This window comes from Echeneis naucrates, chromosome 7 (assembly GCF_900963305.1).
Source record: "Echeneis naucrates chromosome 7, fEcheNa1.1, whole genome shotgun sequence".
Classification (NCBI taxonomy): Eukaryota; Metazoa; Chordata; class Actinopteri; order Carangiformes; family Echeneidae; genus Echeneis; species Echeneis naucrates.
The window spans coordinates 17,161,993-17,180,604 of NC_042517.1; the positions used below are offsets into that span (position 1 = coordinate 17,161,993).

General features: G+C 42.0%; 1 protein-coding gene across 2 annotated transcripts in view; it reads right to left on the reverse strand.

Moving 5' to 3' along the window:
* The window catches only part of nkain4 (sodium/potassium transporting ATPase interacting 4), a 42,522-nt gene that overhangs the window by 8,838 nt on the left and 15,072 nt on the right, over positions 1 to 18,612 (reverse strand). The window contains exons 2-5 of one of the 2 annotated variants that reach the window (XM_029506263.1): positions 16,749 to 16,886; positions 15,456 to 15,536; positions 10,621 to 10,821; positions 1,141 to 1,201 (exon numbers count right to left, since the gene is read on the reverse strand). In XM_029506263.1, the coding sequence (XP_029362123.1) occupies positions 1,141 to 1,201; positions 10,621 to 10,821; positions 15,456 to 15,536; positions 16,749 to 16,886 (481 nt within the window). The remainder of the gene's footprint in view (positions 1 to 1,140; positions 1,202 to 10,620; positions 10,822 to 15,455; positions 15,537 to 16,748; positions 16,887 to 18,612) is intronic. The other variant, XM_029506264.1, reaches the window with a different exon arrangement.

An 18,612-nucleotide genomic window follows, 5' to 3' on the forward strand; every position in this document is an offset into this window, starting at 1 on the left:
ACTGTTGTTCAATATGTTATTGGTTAGTTCACTTATGTTGTTTTCACATCATAATTACTATTCTAACAAGCACGTGTTTATGAATGTATACCTGAGAAACTCTTTGGCTCATCCTCACAGAAACAGCTTGTTTATTCAGCCACTGCAAATCCAGCTGTCTGACACCTACGCCATTCTGCATTTGGTTTCAAAGCACTGACTATAAATATGTGTGAAGGCAGATTCTCATGCCTGTGGCTGTAGCTTTCTGTCCTAGAACTGCCCCAGAGTCCTGCAGTACTAATCAGATATTTATGACTCCCACTGACCCCCAGATCAAATGTTTCCTGGCCTTTGGATGGCCAACTTCCCACAGGACCTCTGACCTGCTGCCTAGGAGGTCACAGCAGCTGGGTCATTTATCACAAGTGTCTGCTTCTGGTTTCACCTTCTTCTCTCATGACTAATTTTAATGTTCCCCTGCCATCTTCTCCCTTAGCCTTTGCGCACTCTGCCCTTTTTTATGATTGTCGAGGTGAACCTTCAAGCCTCAAGTAATTTGCAACAACTTAGGCAAAAGCCAAGAGTACACGTTTGAATGGATGCAGGACAGACAGACGTAACGCGGGAGGGTGCGCATGTTTGTGAGGAAGAGAGGAGGAAGTGTGCAAATGCACTATAGAAACACTCCACACACAGCTGGGGCAACAAACAAGGGGCACATGGAGTGGAGAAACTGAGAGTAAAAGTAAAAGCTTGAGTTGGTGTCAGGAGGTGAGTAACAGGGTTTACAACGGCAAGGACCATACAGAACATCAATGAGATGAGATAAGGCGGCAAATGTACGTATGAAGGAAAGAATGGACTGAATGAGGTGTGGAAAGGGAACACATGGCTTCTTTGGTTCTGGAGGGAGAGAGGGAAAGAGAGGGCCCAGATGGCGTGGGGGAGGAGAGAAGAGGGAGAAAGGAGTGAGTTGGGGTGGGGTGGGAAGAAAAGAAGATGAAAAAAGATGTAGCCCTGTGTTCCTCAACGCTGGTGTTTTCTATCTCATTTGTGTGAGTGGGTCTTGGTGTGATTCATTCATTGTTGCAAGGCTCCATTGCAGGAATTATTGTGTGTGTGTGCATGTGTGTATCAGGGTGAGGCTGAGCAACTCACAGCTGTCCTCCTCCTCGGTGATCGCACTGACAACATAGCAGGCATACACGAAGCCCAGGAGCTGCGAACACACAAGAAAACAAGAAGGGTTAGACACTACAGAGCTGGTGGTTTGCAGCTGACAAACAGTGTGTTTGCTCTTATGGACAAACAGATAATACACAACGAACATCTGGAAACAAACAAGTCTCTTGGGGCCACGGCCTCGGTTTGAGAGACAGCAGCTGTTTGTTCTCAAGCATGCCCCGGTGGACAGCTGATGTAAAACAGGGTGAAGAACCGAACTAGCTGAACGTAATTTGTTGATTAATTGATTTTAAAGTTAAAAAAAAAAAAAAAAAAAAAAAAAAGATTGTCAATCATATTTAAATTCAATATATGGTTAAAGTATGGCTTAAAAATAATAGCTCTGAATTTTGTCACACCAAACTGGATTTGCATTTTTAATACATTTCAAACTACAAGAGACTGTTGTTCAAGATGTTATTAGTTTGTTGACTATGCTGTTTTCACATCATAATTAGTATTCTAACAAGCACGTTTGTGCTTAAAAACAAACCAAAAAGTCAAAGCTAAAGTGGCTAAAGTGGCAATGTGTAAAAAGTTCTTACAAACTTTGCTTTCTCACAAAGTCTGATGCCGTTCTTGTCCAAGTGGAGTTGCCATATGTAGGTGTCCAACATTGGTCAGCCTTACTGCGCATCACTGTGCTTGTGCAAATCACATCAGACAGCGACAAGCTCAGCCCACTTTGAACTAATGGAGCCCAAGGGGAACATCACAGCCAAAATTAAAGAGAAAACCAATTTTCTTTCTCCTAAAGTACAAATTGGAATAAAGCAATCAAGGAGATTAAATCAACTTATTACCCAGACCTCGGTTTGAATAATTACTGAATTCATAAATAAACATTTAAAAGGAATAAAGAGGTAATGTGAAAGGAAAAGAAATAGTTGTACCATTAAAGTTATAACATAACAGACTAACAATCATCTCCCTACCCTGAAGTGAACCCTAACCCTAAATTTTTATGTTTGAAGTTACTGCCACTCCTCTTATCTGTGTTGTTTTTGGCTGCAGCAGGGAAATATTTAAAGCAAACAAACACTAAAATCCAATGTGAACTCACTATCCACCAGCAGACGACACAGAAATGAAGTTGGCGGGCATAGTGTGGTAATCGATGACTAAGAAGCACTGATATTTCCCTTAAAAGTTAGGGGAGACCAGAAAAAAAAGTTAAAAGCTGACACATATCAAGCAGGAAGAACGGCAACTCCAAATTCAGAGTAAAGTTGCTATGCTATGCTAACAAATAAAAGTTCTCCATATCAACTTTAGACGTGGCCATATGTCTCCTGAGCTTTCCTGCAATCAGGGTTACTAAAGGGCACGCATTGTAGTTTCTTGTACGCGTAAACACAACAGTAAGCAGCAACAAGCACACCAGTGAACATACAGTAACATGAGCGCAGGCAAACACCCAGCGCTGAGAATAGCCCGTGGAACTGGCAGATGGCTGTCATCGACTCAGAAACAGACACAGTGAGAGATGGACTCAGAGACAGCCTCTCTCCACCCAGTCATCCATCTATCATTTGGCACTCCGCCATGCCAATTAAAACAGCGCTGCCCTCCTCTCACACTGGGTACACAAACACACAACCCAAAGGGACAGGGACTGTGTGTGATGGTGGCTATTTATAAAACCTTCATCAACCTAAAACTTAGCTTGGCCCGTGTGGTTCTACGAGGAACAGTTTGCAGGTCTTTCACCTGGACAACTTCGCTTTATTCAAATTTTCATCTGTACATACAAAGGTCAATAAATCTAAGATGAGATTTTGTGCTTCAAATAAATGGAAAATTGTGCTCAGACTTCTGGACTCCGCTGTATCTGGACTTCAGTGAAGTTCATCCATATTAAATGTTTTATTGATCAATAAAAGGCAGGTATGGCGTCTGGTACAAAGGCAAATGGTCAGACTCTGTGTGGGCTTGATAAGATACACAACTCTCCTCTCTCACCTGTTCTTTTGTCTTGTCTCTAATTGCTGGTCTCACCCCATCCATTAGAGCGGTGGGGAAATGGAGGCAAATTTGCATATGTATAAAGCCTTGTTCAAAAACACAAGATGGTGTTAACAGCAGGGGACAAACCCGGTTTTTCTGTTGTATTGTATCTGTGTGCAGGACCATGTGTGGTTGTCCCTCAAAAGGGGGCACAGAGAGAGCGTTTGTACAGGATAATATCTATGCATGAGTGCATGTTTGTTTAATTTTCATAAAGAGCTCTGATTGCTGTGGTGGCGGTCTGGGACTGATTCAAACATAGCACAGGCAACATGTGAGGGCGAGGCCTGAGGCTGAGAAAATAAAGTGTCTGTGTGGCGATGTATAAAGTGATAGGTGATAAATTAAAGGAATTAGTGAGGTGTCCCACCACCACCACCCGCCAGAGCTGCCCTCATTCAGCGTTTTCATGATGGCGATAGAAGAAGACTGCAATAACTGCATAACAATGCCACAAAAAAGGCTGTTTTCTCCAACAACAATGTCAAACTTGTTGAATTTTCAGTGTAAAATCATCTGGTAACACAATACATTATCAAACCACATAAGCTTACCCAGCAGTCATTGGGACAGAGGATCATAAAACTGCTGCTGGGATGACTTTCCTGAGTTGTAAAATCCTGTCTAATGGTGTAAAATGCAGTGTTTTGGTATCAGTTCAAAGCTTTCAGCTCAATCCATCCATCTTTATAGAAGCAATTTGGAGGCAATAACAAATAGCAAATGGTGACATCATCTTTCACTAAATTAGTTTTGCACAGCAGGAGAGAGGATAACAAAAATGTACTGACACTTAGGCAAAGCTCCTCAGAATGCGTATGTCCGGATAAAAGAAACTCAACACAACTACGGTTGGAGGAAAGTAACTTACTGCTGTAAATCCCAGTTTGCAAGTTGCAAATTAGTTTAAATGGGCATCGGCCCTGGAATGCATATCAATGTCCCTGCTTAACTGAACACCCTCAACCACACCCTTTTCTGTGCTCGGTATCACTGCAGCCTAAAGTCTCCAACTGGTGTTAATTTCATAATGTAAAATATGATTAGGATAATTTTCCCACTCCTCCATCCATACAGCATTGCATTTACTGCTTCCCTTGCGTGTCATTTATTGTGAATTTTCCTTTCCTTTGTCACCTGTCTGTATCTACGGACTGCTGTATGAGAAAATAACAGATGAGGGGGGGGGGGTGCTGTAGGAGAGAAATGTAGTTTCAAAGAAATGCAATCTGGGAAACTGAGATAATGACAACAGAAATGAAATCAAGCCTGTTTGAAAACTAAAGCTGCGACATTGCCCGGAGGATAGAAAAAAAAAGAAAAAAGAAAAAGAAAGAAGACAAAAAAAACCCCAAAAAAACACACACACACACACACACACACACACACACACACACACACACACACACACACACACACACAATATGACTGACTGGGGCTACTTTTAGCTTCAGTGCACACATATAAATAGTAGTTGAGAATAGACTCCAACACAGCACAAATTTCCTGAAACAGATGAAATACCCTTAATCAGAAAAAGGCAAACCTTGTGAGAGTGCCTGCCACTGCTCAGTAATGGGAAATCACTGCCATCTCTCACACATCCACTGATAACTGCTGTAAAGCCAGGACACTGAATCAAGATAGACTATAAAGGAGGACTGCGAGTAATCTCCAACCACGTCTGCCTTTCTCATTTCCAGAAAAGTCCTTCCACGGGCTGATCTTAAACCTCTCAGGCTGTGATAGAGTGTGATGTAAAGGAAGTGGAGATCAGAGAAGTGACCATGGGCTGCTGTTTTGCTGGAGGCGTTGCTGTCCTTATAGCTAATATAGGTCTGTGTCCCCAATAACATGTGACAATGCCACTTATAACTGCTTGCATATTAAATGGCCTTACATCACACATCACAAACACGCCTTGGCTGTCGCCTCTGACTCTCTGGCTCACCCCTGTTAGTTCAGGGATTGTTTTAGAAATTAATGTTGAATTAATTACGCTCACAATGCCCCCGCATGTCCTCTGAGGCTCACTCTGAGGCCAAACCAAAGCCAACTCTTTTAGATGCCAATCACTTATTTTACTTTTTCTCCTTGCACACAACACAGTGCCTTTTTCCAAGCTGTGAATCTCCTCCGCTTACTTTCTCACAACCTCTCCACATGTGCTTGTTCTTTTATTTTTCTCGGAGAACGTGACACCTGCTCTCGCTCCTCTGCAGGTTCTTGGATAGTGAACAGTTAACTGGACAACTGAAAGGAAGAAGCACGAAGGCGAAGAAATCAAAAGCAATGTCACCGTCCACTGGGCATTCATTTACTGTTTACTACACTGTAGAGGAAACTAAAGAAGCCATTTGTGATAGCTGAGCAGGACCTGGCCTTTTCCTTCAGAAAATGAAGGCGAAAAGATGTTAAAGGCTCAGGCGTTCATCCTTGTGTGTGTGTGTGTGTTCATGTGTGTTTGTGTGTGAGCTCCTGAGTTAGAAAAAAGGTTAGTTGTATTTGCATAGGCTAATGAAGGTCAGGTTTATAGTGAATGCAGCAGTCTAGAAGGCACCTTTGACAACACCCTTTCACTCATAAATAGCCCAGTCCACCAGGCACGACTGCTTCATGATTAGAAGTTTTCATTTCTTAAATGAGTCATTCAAGGCAATTACAATACATCGAGACAACAGTCAAACATTTTGATCTATTTGTCAAAAGGTTTCTAAAAGTGGGCCGCTCAGTGTTACTATCTAACAGCTACATGATAAAACAGAAGCCGCTTTTGGTATTTTCAAATACAATTGGGAATCTGCCTACTTTATCATCAGCAACCAATGGTGGAGGTGGTGGGTGGCAGCGGCCACCTCACGCTGAGTCTTGGCCACCCTATTGCCTACTCTGGCAATAGGGTGGCATGTCTATTTTGAAATTTAAATCAAGTCAGACGTTGATTTAAATGAAACAGAATGTCTTATCATCACAGCTGTAGCTGTGGCAGGCTGTAGAAAGTATGAATATAATAGAATAATAAATAATCTGTTAATTATAAGAGTCTACACCGCAATGCATTTGTAAATTTGTATAGTGTCCGCATATAGCGCCATATTTTCAACTTTTTCATGTTCGTGCAATAGTGATTTCTATACCTCCCCCAAATTATTTCAGGCTCCATCCTGGCCACTCCGCTGAAAATTTTCTGGTTCCACCACTTTCAATGATTGTCAACAATGATTTGGTTTACTTATTATTGCCAACTACCACTTCTAAAATACTCAAAACCCTGGAAAATGAGTTCAGGTTTTATGCTGCTGGTTCAACAAAAAAAAAAAACAACAACAACAAAAAACAAAAAACCCATGGCAGGTTATGAGATCCATTACTACAATTTTGTGTAATTGTAAGTGAGATGATTCCTCCTTTAATTGATAATTAATTAATCTATATGTCTTGAGATAATAATTGCTAAATTCCGCCCTGCATTTGTCGGGTTTTCATACACATTTTAAGATGCCTCCTCTCTACAGCCGACTGGCCTGACGTGTGCAGTGATGGATATCGCAGTCAATCTACAAGATAATTAACACACTATTGATTGTGGCTCAGTGTCAGGACAACTCTAACTGTGCTATAATGTGTACTGTAATGAAATGATTTGGTAGGTAAAATACATCACACAGGAAAGAGGAAGAGCAGAAGAAATACAGAAAGGGAGATAGAGAGAGCTGGTGCAGATGTCCTGTGGGTTAATTACACAGGACTTTCTGTCTGACAATAAAGGACAAGCTTCTCTGCAGAAAATTAAATGTGTGTGTGTGTGTGGGCAGCTGCATGTTTAATGACAAAACCAGATCCACCTGTTCGACCAGCCCCTCTCAAAAACACACACGCCTGCAGATCTATATAGTTTACATGGATCCACATGGGGTTTTTAAGTGGTGCTGATTCGCATCTTCCACATCAAGTAATTACAAAGAAACGCTTGCTAATGTCCAAAAAACACAACACACAGACACAATGCAGTTCATACAGAAATAAAAGCCGTAGGAGGAATTAAAACACTGCCCGTTCTTCAAATGCAGCTTCACTCAAGATGTTAGTTGAAGAAACCAAGAAACAAATGGATAAAGGCCAAGCACATAGTTCTTAAAACAAACAATACACAATCAACAAGCAAGAAAAGCAAACACCCCGGGAGAAGTTTACTCCATTAATGCTTCTTGGTTTTCTCTTCTTGTCTGTTCTCTTCTTTTTGCCTCCTCTCAGTTGTTTACAGAGAGTAAATATTAGAGCAAATTAAAATCCATTTATCTGCAAAACATATTAACAATTAAAGCTCTTAGCAGTGATAGGCTTTGAAGAGTAATGGCGAGCAGCCATGTTTTTATGATGTTCTGCAAGCAGCTTGACCCAGTGGCCAGATGGAGGCTAATTCTCTCCTCTGGTCTTGTGGTCTTTTTGTTTTCCTCCCTGTTTTTGGCAGCAGCCAGCAGACCTAAGAACTGCTTACTACTGCAATATAAATTTAATCCTTGGCTCTTCATAATCCTTTGAAGCACATGCTGTAAAACTCACAGGATCATTACAATGCAATGTCAACCCTGTCGTATTGCAGATAGACTTTTTACTTTTATTAATCCAGACAATCCACGGCCACTTACTGATTGTGGACAAATTACTGACTTCAAAAGGAGGCACATCAAAAAATCCTTCGAGCTCTGTCCCAATGCAGCATACATGCAGTGAGGGGCGGGGGGGAACTCATCCCAGTGGTGATGGCAGATCAGTATGAGACTTGGAAAACATCACATAGACTAATGGATTTATCAAAGTGAGCACCATGACCTTTTGGATGGGTGGGGCGGGGGGTGAGTTGCACATGTTCTTTTCATTCTGCTGAACAAAGTGAACCTGAGTGCCCACAAAATAAAAAACTGGCTTTTATTGCCAAGCAAAGGTCTGGCCCACTCCAGACCTGTTGAGCAGCCCCTTGTAATCAGCCAGGGGCTACTATTCTGATACTGGTTGCTATTCACCCCCCTAACCCTAACCTAACCCGGCCCCCAGCATAAAACAAATCGGACTGACATGACAAAGGGTTTGAAGCCCCCTCAAAATAGGAGGGAAGAAGCAAAAGTGGTAGTGAGTGAGATCTGGAGAGTATGTGGAGAGATGTGCGCACTGTCATTTAAGTTGGTGGAAATTCGATGGATGTCAAGGTCAAACAAAGTGAGCTCTGGGCAGGAAGGACAGGAAGACAGACAGACAGAGCGGAGAGATTATGATGGCGGGAAAATAGATAAAAAAAAAAAAAGAGTTAGCAATGGAATGAGAGAATGACGCAGGCAGCTGTTTCTGCTATTATCGATTTCCACACAAGAAAGCACTGCCAGTGGCAGCAATAACTAAACTAAATGATATCTATAATAAACTATCTACCTACGATATCTACCTGCATATGTGTGTGTGTATGTTTGAACTATCTTACTCAGCCTCTCTGACAACACTATGACATCGCTCAATAATCTATTTTGTGTTTGTGTTCTGTTCTGTTTACAGATGTGAAGCTAAACTCACAGCTTGCACCATTTCTCTCCCAACTTTCTTTACTAACTACCTACCACCTCGCCGGGGATGTTTTCTTAGACTCAACTTTTATATAACAGTGAAGACAGTGCACGGGAATAAAAGAAGAAAAGAAGACAGAATGGAGGAAGGATGGAGAGCGGGAGATTTTTCGCTGACTATATAGGCAGGAAATACCCCATTTAATAGCAATATGTTTGGAAGGCAAGAAGTTGGGTTTCATTGAAGGCAACAAAGAATATAACCACAGATATGAAGCAAAAATTTCCCCTCAGTGATAAATGAATAATGTATTCACCCCCTTTGAAAAGGTTGCCTCCACTTCAAGCTCATCCTTTAGACCTTGAAGTAGCCTTGAGCTGAATTTTGCCTGAAGCATCAATAAGAAACAACACAGGGCTGACTTTCCCAAACCTGCAGCTTCAATTCTCAAATGGCGTTCATCTTGCTTGCAACAAATCTACACAGATAGATGACAGTGATGCTTCCATTACTGGCCAATGGGTCCACATTTTTCATCTTAATGAAACATGCTCCTTGGAGCCAAAACTAAATATTTAATGGCCTCTTGCTGCAACCTTGAAACCCCTCTTCCAAAGACAAAAGGGACACCCCCACTTTCTTCCTTTTCTTTTCATTTATTTCTTCAACTCTCATTCTGTCAGGCCCCTCTTTCCCACCAGGACAGGAAAAGGACAAACCAAAACAAGACTGGACACGTCAAAGGAGTCTATTTTCTTAAGCAGTGCTCTGCTTTTAGCCTGAGAGACGAGACGAGAGGATACGAGGGAAATGATGTCATTTGCGACAGTGGGATTTCAGTACCAATTTCATTACTCCTCTAGGGAGCTGTTATCACGAATATGCCGTTGAATGCTTGGTTGGACAATTCCATATAGGAATGCAGGGATAAGGGCGTTTTCATATGGAGGAGTAAAAGCCCAAGTGAGGCAATAAATAAACCGATTCACTGCCCATCGTTCAAGTGGCTAAGGTTGAGTCAGAGAGTTGGGGCTGTAAATGAGTTGAGCCATTTTATCGCCTTTCTCCATGGGGGTGATGGGATGAATGGTACAATCCAGTACTTCTCATCACTGAATCCCTCTGCCAGATTTCTAGTCCGCCATTGAATCACAGTCACAGTCAATCACTTTTTCTTTCAAATTAATCCAAAATTATTTGGTAAGGATGAAAACTTGTTCACCTTCCGCCACCATTAAATCCACTCTGCATGTATTAAAGCAGCAGTGGCCGTCATTCACATAAACGCACACCAACACCTACTGTCACAATGTAGACAAAGTGTGTGTAAGTGAATGTTACTGAGAGTTTAAGTGTGTAATGTGAATGTCTGAAGCCAAGTGACTGCTGTGCTGGCAGCTATGAAAGTCCTGGCATCTGTCCAACAAGGTTAGTCAGTCATACATGAGCGTGTGCAAATGTATTTGCTGGCAGGAAGTGATTTTTCTGGTGTATTCATACCAAGCTGTATAAAGAGGACAATAACAGTCCCTCTGGTGTTTGTGTAACCTGTTAGCAGCTGGCAGGTCTGATCCTCCGCCAGAAAAAACAACAGATCAATTTTTCATTCAGCGACCCGGGCAGAGGAAGGGAAACTGCAATAGACAAAATGTCACACCACTGTGGACGTGTACTGAGAAAAAGGGCTAGAGGGTAAACAAAAAACGTCACCTTCCTTTCTACCGTGGCCGCCTTTCAAGTAGGCAACTCCTACGGTGGATGGCTTTGCTGCTGGACTTCAGCATGTAATATGTTGAGTTCCTGCCGAATGTTCTCACATGTATGTCGCAACATTAAGGAACTTGTACTCACAGCAACAAGAATCTGTGTGCCGCTATGCACCACCTCGATATACTGGTACTCCATGAGGCAGCCCATGACAGTGATGTAGGAGTGGCTCTCTGTGGTGCGGACCCCCGGCGACTGCGGCATCTCTCTCCTCACGCAGCCCGGCCCGTGTTCACTCCACCAGGAGTGATGGGCTGAGATGTTAAATGTCAGGAGATCACTGTCCTGAAAGGAAAAAATTAAACATGATCGTCATTGTTTGAACTATTTTCATTATTCATGAGGTGCGTTCATCTATTTTTTAATGAGGAACCCAAGGCCGGATAATAAGACCGCTTGTTTCAAGAAGCAGAGAACTGATCTTATACACATGCAACGCTGTCGTTTTTAGTCAGTACAGATCCAACTAAAAATGTGTTTGTGACAGAGCGAGAGAAAGTTGGGCAAGGAGAGGGGTGGAGAAAAACACTGTGTAGACCACCTCTGAGGTCTGAGTGATTGGATCTCCAAGTGTTTTATGTGCACCAGGGATCAGATCACCTGAGAGAGGCGTTTACGCCAGCTCTGAGGAGGGCCAAATACTCACAGTTCTGCTAGCGCTTCAGTGATGTGTGATGAGCTAAATGTCAGCCTGCTAAGAATTACAGCAGGTATGACATTCACCGTTCTCGTTGTCTAAATGTTGGGTGTTAGAGAGATTAAAACTCATTAAGCAGCAGTACCACATAGAGCTATTGAATCTATTTTTTTTTTTTTTTTTACAGATACACCAAAGGTTTGGACAAACTCTTTTGACCTGCTTGAAGCACTTCAGCACACCTCAAAGGACAACCAAACTGATTACAATTTATTCTGACTATCGCTGACACTAAATGAAAATGTTAGCCTTTATTATATTTGCCCATGTTTTCAGATACCCCTTTGCTGACACCTACTCACTGGACTTACTCCTTACAGGATTTTTTTAAAAATGCATTTAATTCAACACAGCGAACTGTCTTTTCAGAAACAATGTGTCTCAGGATAATCGGGACGTCACACTGAGTTTTCTTTGGAACTACTTTCTGGTGAACAAATCATCCCTTGGAAACTGTTGACTGTGTTTTATGGATTCATCATCGGAACAGGGAAATGTTCTCAGGGAGAAAATGAAAATGTTTTAAGTCAAAAACAAAAGAACACGCACAAAAAACACCCAACAACAACAACACAACTTTTACGGCCAATACATTATACTTAACTATTGTTGTGTTACACTCTGGTGATGTTCAAATTGCACACAGCCATATGAGCCCACGCATACACGCCAATCAATATCCCAATACAGCAATCTAACCCTGCATCTGCTCCCCAGTGACACGACATACATTATTAACAGAACCAAGAGCTGTTAGGAAGCATCTCTGATTCCTATCAACCCCAGTTCGGACATACGTGAACAGATAGATGATGACACTTGCAGAAAAAACTTCAAAAAACAGGTCTAAGCAGTCGGGGTAAGAATGAATAATGAGTAATGAATGAAATTGAAATAATGATGACAAATACAATCTCCGCTTCACTCCTTGAGTTGTTCGATTATACAGAGTCACAAAAGGTTGATTTTAGGTCACTATGTAGGATTGTGAAGACTAATGACTTGATTGAGCCTATGAGCAAGGCAAACCCTCTCTATCCAAGCTGTAGCTCATGACTGCAGCATGTCAGGAGTCGATAATGAAGAGGCTTTTGGCAACTTACTGTCAGGAGGGTTTTGTTATGCTCCTATTCTCCCCGAAGGACAAATCAATCCCTCTATACAATAGACTCAAGGTTAGTATGCTGACAGCACTCCAACTATTTTCTTTAAGAGGAGTCAATACATATTTGGAGACAATCCTGATGCTGGAATCACTAGAGAGACAATCGATAAAGCTAAACATCAAATGATGAGAGACAATCACACTGGGGGAGCAAGCCTGAGTAGCTGACTGATGCTGCGATCTGGTGTGACCCTGTGGAGTCTTCTAATTACTTGGATATCATGACGTTGAACATCTACAGTGGTTGCCTATTGATTACAGAGTTGGTGAGACTGTGCTTCTGGCCCTCTGTCAAAATCACTGAAACTAATGAACCGCACATGTGAAGGGGAGAGAGAGGCCAATGAATCTGAAAGCTTCATCATCATTTCATGTGAAAATGACTTTTGTCCATATTATTGCATTGTTTGTTTTTGTAAAGCCCCCTTTCTGTTCTACCTACGGTAACAGTAATATCTGTTTTTCTCTTACTTTTTGGTTTGTGTTGTCAGAGTATAAACTCATTTGGTCATGGGTCATAAATGCGACCTATAAACCCAACAAAATGTACAAATGTTTCAACTTTGCTTTGTGGCCTGCGTTTTCTTTAGTTTGTCATTTGACTGAGGTCAAAAATTTTGTAGGTAAACATTTACTGAGATAATAAATGTTAACAAATATATTCCTACGGACCTCAGGTCTGACTTATTACCTCAAGCTACCTTTTTTCCCCAATCAGTGGAGTCCTGGTGGTCATTAGGTAGATGCAAGTTTAGGGCTGTCTAGCATGGCTTCACTTTTCAGATCTGGAGACAAAGTTCACTTTTATTAGATCTACCTTACATCATAACAGCTGCTCCGTTATACAAAATATCAATTTTGTATACCAACACCAAAAAGTGAAAAAGAAATATTGAAATGAAATCGTGAGAATCCATGATTTTTCTCAATGCTAAAATAGCAAGTGATAGAGTAATTTTAAATTCGGACAGCTTGGTGAGGAGTCAGTGTTCGTTTCTGCTGTCGCTGTGTGCAGAGTGTGAGAGTGAATGAATAAAAAGCGTAGCAGTGAATGACTTGGCACCGTTTATAACAGAGGTGTTTGTCATGTAGCGGGGTCTGTCTGTCTGTCTGTCTGTCTGTCTGCCTTGCACTGTGGGGGAAGGGATAAGGATCAATAAGAAGTGACAGAGCGTGTGGCATCTGATGCTGACAACCTGCCCCTCACTTTTGGGGCATTGTCATCTATACACTCACAAAGTACCTGGAGTACAGTCCTGTCTGTGTTGATTAAAGGCAGGCAGACAAAATTGGCTGACTCTAGTTTATGATAAAATGTGTTGGGTCCCTCTCAGGAAGCTGTGTGTCAAGATTGGTCATGTATGGGTGCATGGTGTGAGCGTGTATGTGTGTGTGCACTCCATTAGCCAGCTCTCCTCCTGGCCACCATATGCAGAGCTGGGAGCCCAGGCTGGCTCCATCTGTCGGGTTAATGCCATGTCTCAGCCCCAAGCATCTGGCCCCTACAAGCCTCATTATTCTAAGAGCAACCATACAGGAACACACATCTACACACACACACACGCAGTGAGAGGCAGACACACATGATGGATCCAAGGTCTATCACACAATGACAAAGTCACCAGAGCTTGGGAAGGTGTTTCTGAAATTCATTTGACTGTTTGAGGTGGTCAGACGACCGTCGCTTAACATTAATTTATTTTTCTCACCGGTCACTCAGAAAATGAGATTAGAGAAAGGGAGAGGTCGCAGTGAAGAGGATATTAGCATGAGTGATATTCCCAGAATATATGGAAAAACCAATAATTATTAAAAAAAAAAAAAAAAAAAACTGTGAAAGAGGTGAGAGAGAAATAAAATGCAAAGACAAGTTGACAGGACGGGGGAGGGCAGATGAATTAACAGGCTGAGAAGTGACAACCCAAACACTTCTCTTTGTCAGGATAAATACACATCTAATCTGCACTTAGAAACCACATGGGGCCCGAAAAGATCTGGAAGTGTGACCTTCTGCGCAGTGGTGGCTTGGAAAGGAGATTTCTTTTCGATTATTTACCTCTTAATATCTAGTATCTAGAATATCTAGTCTGCCACATGAAACTGGACAGAGAAGTAAGTGGCCTCACCCCTGATGAGCATAATCGAACCGCATGCAGAAATTTAAACTTAATGAAGTGAATTATAACTTGGTGAGGGATTTTTTTTTTTTTAAGATAGCCACGCCACACATTTATAATATAGCACAAGCACAATGTGTTTACTCAGCCTCAACTTCACATCAGGGCTTTAAGGTTTGTCATAGAAGGGCAGGTTTGCTAGCTATGCTTTCGCCAAGATTTAAGATTTAACTGTGAAAGTTCAGTCTTACATCTTATTGAAGTACCTACATCTGATCAGGAAAAAAGATCATAAAGTCAGTTTTATGGACAGGACAGGAAGCCTGAGTGAGTCGATGTTCGTCACCTGTCTTTTGTTACATTTATACTGTGTGCAAACATAGAAAACCTGGATTATACCAATTAATCTTCACATAATTATTCCTTTTTAGGTTAACAAATGGGTGAAATATTATTAAGATCTGTCAGGAGAGACTATCTGAAAATGTGCGTTATTAAATGATTATTGTATTTCAGGCATTTTTTAAAACTCAAGTCAATCTTACACCTGGTTAGCAGTTCCGTCACCAATCACTTGCCTGACTGTCAGAAAGTACCAGCCATAAAAAAAATGTGGAAAAATGAGGAACAGGACTTCAGTCAGACAATTTAGCTAATCAGAAACTAGTCTTTTGCAGCCAAGGTTTCATCATTTATGAGACTTGATTCTCAACAGCCAGAAAAGAAACCCATACTGTAGGTGGCACAGTGCTTGGACACAAATATAAATCAGACTTCACTCCTTCACCAACTGTCACCGTCTACTGTGACCTTAGGAGGCGAAGAAAATTCATCAAAGTTCAGCCAAAACAACCAGGCCTTGCTGAAGGATGCACAACGAAAGAGTCTCAGGAAAAAAAAAAACTAACAAACACACAAAGTGACACTCTGAACGTCTTACCTTGGACAGGCCTCCTACATCCAGGTAGAAACAGATGATGAAGACGTTCCAGGCGACCCATAGAGCGGCCCATACTGTATACTGAAGGGTGGAGGTACAGACAGATTAGCTGCTTCGAAAAAGATGAACTGAATAAAACAGGTTATGGCAGCTCTTAGTATCCTAAATTAAGTACAGTCAGTGACCAATGTCTTCCAACACACATGCTGCTAATTAATACAGACCCACATACTTACACAGTACATATAAAGGCACCGCACACACATGCATTTGTGTCTGAGACCTCACTGTTTTTCCAGGCGGTGGTGAGTTCAGAGAGTTTAAGCCCTGAGGGAACTGGATTTTTGCAAATGGCTGAGATGGCAAAAAGTTCACGACTCAACCAATTACAAAATTGTACAGCCAGACAGCCAGCTGTTGACAGATAAAGTGGTACAGAGTAGTATTCACTGACACAGAGAAAGAGTCATCAGTGAGAAGGTTGTGAAATTCTCACAGTGTGTGTGTGTTTAAGATGTCAGAGGAAGAACCGAGGCCACCTTCCTAGAAACATACATGTCGAATCATGAAAGCCCCGAGCTTGCCCTCTCCCATTTTCCACTTGCTAGGACACAATAGCTCTGCTTTCCCTCCTTCCTCTCGCCCTTAAATTCCTGTTTCCTCTGTTGCTTCATGTTATCCTGTGTGACTCCCATTTATTCTTCTCCACCTCCCCTGCTTCTCTTTGTTCACTCTCTTTCCTGACTATCCCTTTCTATCTCCCCCAATCTTTTCCTGTCATTAACACTGCCATCTGTGCTTCCACTAACGCTGCTCAAAATAGGCTTTTAATGCCTCAAATGCACGTTATGTTTCAAATAAAAACTGAAGTGCGTTAAAGCGGATTTACTGAACTTCATGGTGCTGTTTTCTAACAAAAGCAGCAAAGGGCAGCCCATGCTTTGCACTGTATTATAAAGAATGACCTTCTCTGTCCAGAAACGCAAAGCTTGGTATAAATCTGATGAGCTCCTTAGCCCCCCACCCTCCCAAACACAACGCCCCCTTTAATTAGTCCTAATTACCTTGGGATTAGAGTGATATAAGGGTGTTGCAAAATGCGCAAGAGCTTGTAGCACACTTTGCAATTAGAGAGGAAAGGCAACAACATGTCCAATCTACAGTACATGCACAGAGAGAGGGCTGATGCAAAGTGATGTGAATCTGCTTAACAAACAGTGTTAGAAATACGATTATCTCACAGAGTGTACCTGGTTTCACACAAACTACTTCCCTTCAGTTATATTTACTCACCACCACAATGTAGCGTGGCCGATACTGGATGGTGCCAAAGAGGCCGAGGATGACGATGATGATGTGGAAGAAGTTGGCAAGGATTGGGGCCCACTGGTAACCCAGGAAGTCGAAGACTTGTCTTTCTAAAGCCAGCACCTGAAAGGCGAGAGGAGGAAAAAATAAGAAAGACAGATGTTATCAGCTTCACAAGTTCTGGATGAAAAGCCGCTTCTCCTGCCTGTACAATAAACGGCGAGAAATGCCGTGAGGAAGCTACACAGAACGTGAAACAATCCCAAAAAATGGCAGCTTATACTCTCAGTGATATCACAGCGATTTACTTTTAATAGTTTATGGAAGACAGTGTCTGTTCACCTTAGAGCAACTGGCAAACAATCCTGCTTTGAATGAGTTGTATTTAGCATCTGACAGGGGGAGTGCCCAGAGGTGAAGACTAAAGAATTTATAAAATAAACAGTGACAGATTTATCGATTTGTCTCCTGCTGAGCTAAAGAGGTGCTCAGTATTTCCAACCTTCCTGCCAATGGCCTCCAGGAATGAGAATGCACTGGGAACTTTATGGGAGCTGAGAGCCTTCCTAAATGAAACCACTGCAGTGAGCTTAGATGCTTATTAAAATATGTGTTCGCCAATGTTCATGCATGCACATGTATGCATGAAACCCTGTCCATTGAAGAGAGATAACACTGCTGAACCTGCAGGTTCTAGGCTCATTCTTTTAGGACAGAATGATTCTTTTATGATGTCTTTTCTTTGCAAACAACATTTGGTGCAACAGGAGGGGGAAAAAAACAACAAGCTAATAAAAAAAAAAAAAAAAAAAACCCTCTAGGACTGTGAATCCCAATTTGCATCAACTCAACTCAATTAGCATGCCATTTTGGGGGGGGGGGGGGGGGCTAAAAACCATTTAATTAAAATTGCATTGCCAATCCAAATCCATTCCTGTACGTGTGCGTGTGTGTGGGGAGGGGGAGTCAAAATGCTGGATGCCATTATTAAATGGATGTCAGGGTTTGGGTAAGGCATTCAATTGTGATGGTTGTGGTTTGGGTGAGCCTAGTGCATGCGTTATGTAAATGAGGTGTGTGTACATGGATGTGCCTGTGTGTGCTTGCGTCTGTATCTCAAGCAACGATGTATTTTGTTGTGTCGACATGTCATTTCCAGCCAAGCGCTTGAAGATGGATGAGGGAGAGAGGAATCTCGTCTCTGCTGCAGTGATAGGAACGCACCAACCGGCACATTCACATCTCACACACACACACACACACACACACACACACACATGCGCATAGACAAACCAAGAGATTCTCTTTCCAAATGTAATGAAAATGTTACAAGCAACCCGATGAGACATTGTGGCAGGCAGAGGAGCGGGATGATCAAATGCTGAGCGATAATTAAAAATGAACACTCTTGCACAGAGGGCAATAACTCCACAGACAGCGAGTGGGGCAACACGGGGCGAGGTGAGTGAAGTGCGACCTGCACCAAGTATTACCATACCAAAGTCAAGGATTAACTAAGCAATCTCAAAAAAAAAAAAAAAAAAAAAAAAAGACTTTCACTCCAACAGAAACCGCGGGGGCAAAAAATTAAAACAAATCACGGTTGCAAAACAAAATTAAGATGGATGAAGAGAATATTGTGGGAAAAAAAAAGGGATGGCAAAAGCAGATAAATGGAGAGATGTGAGAAAATGCAGAGAAAAATCACAAACGACATATAGCAACGCAGAAGGACTCTGCTCCCTCTCTGTTAATAGCCTCTGTGTATCCCCTGGATAGAGGAGGAGCTGAAGGAAATGAATAAAGTCAAAAGAGTCATACATCTTCTGCTCGGCTCTGGCTCATGGTT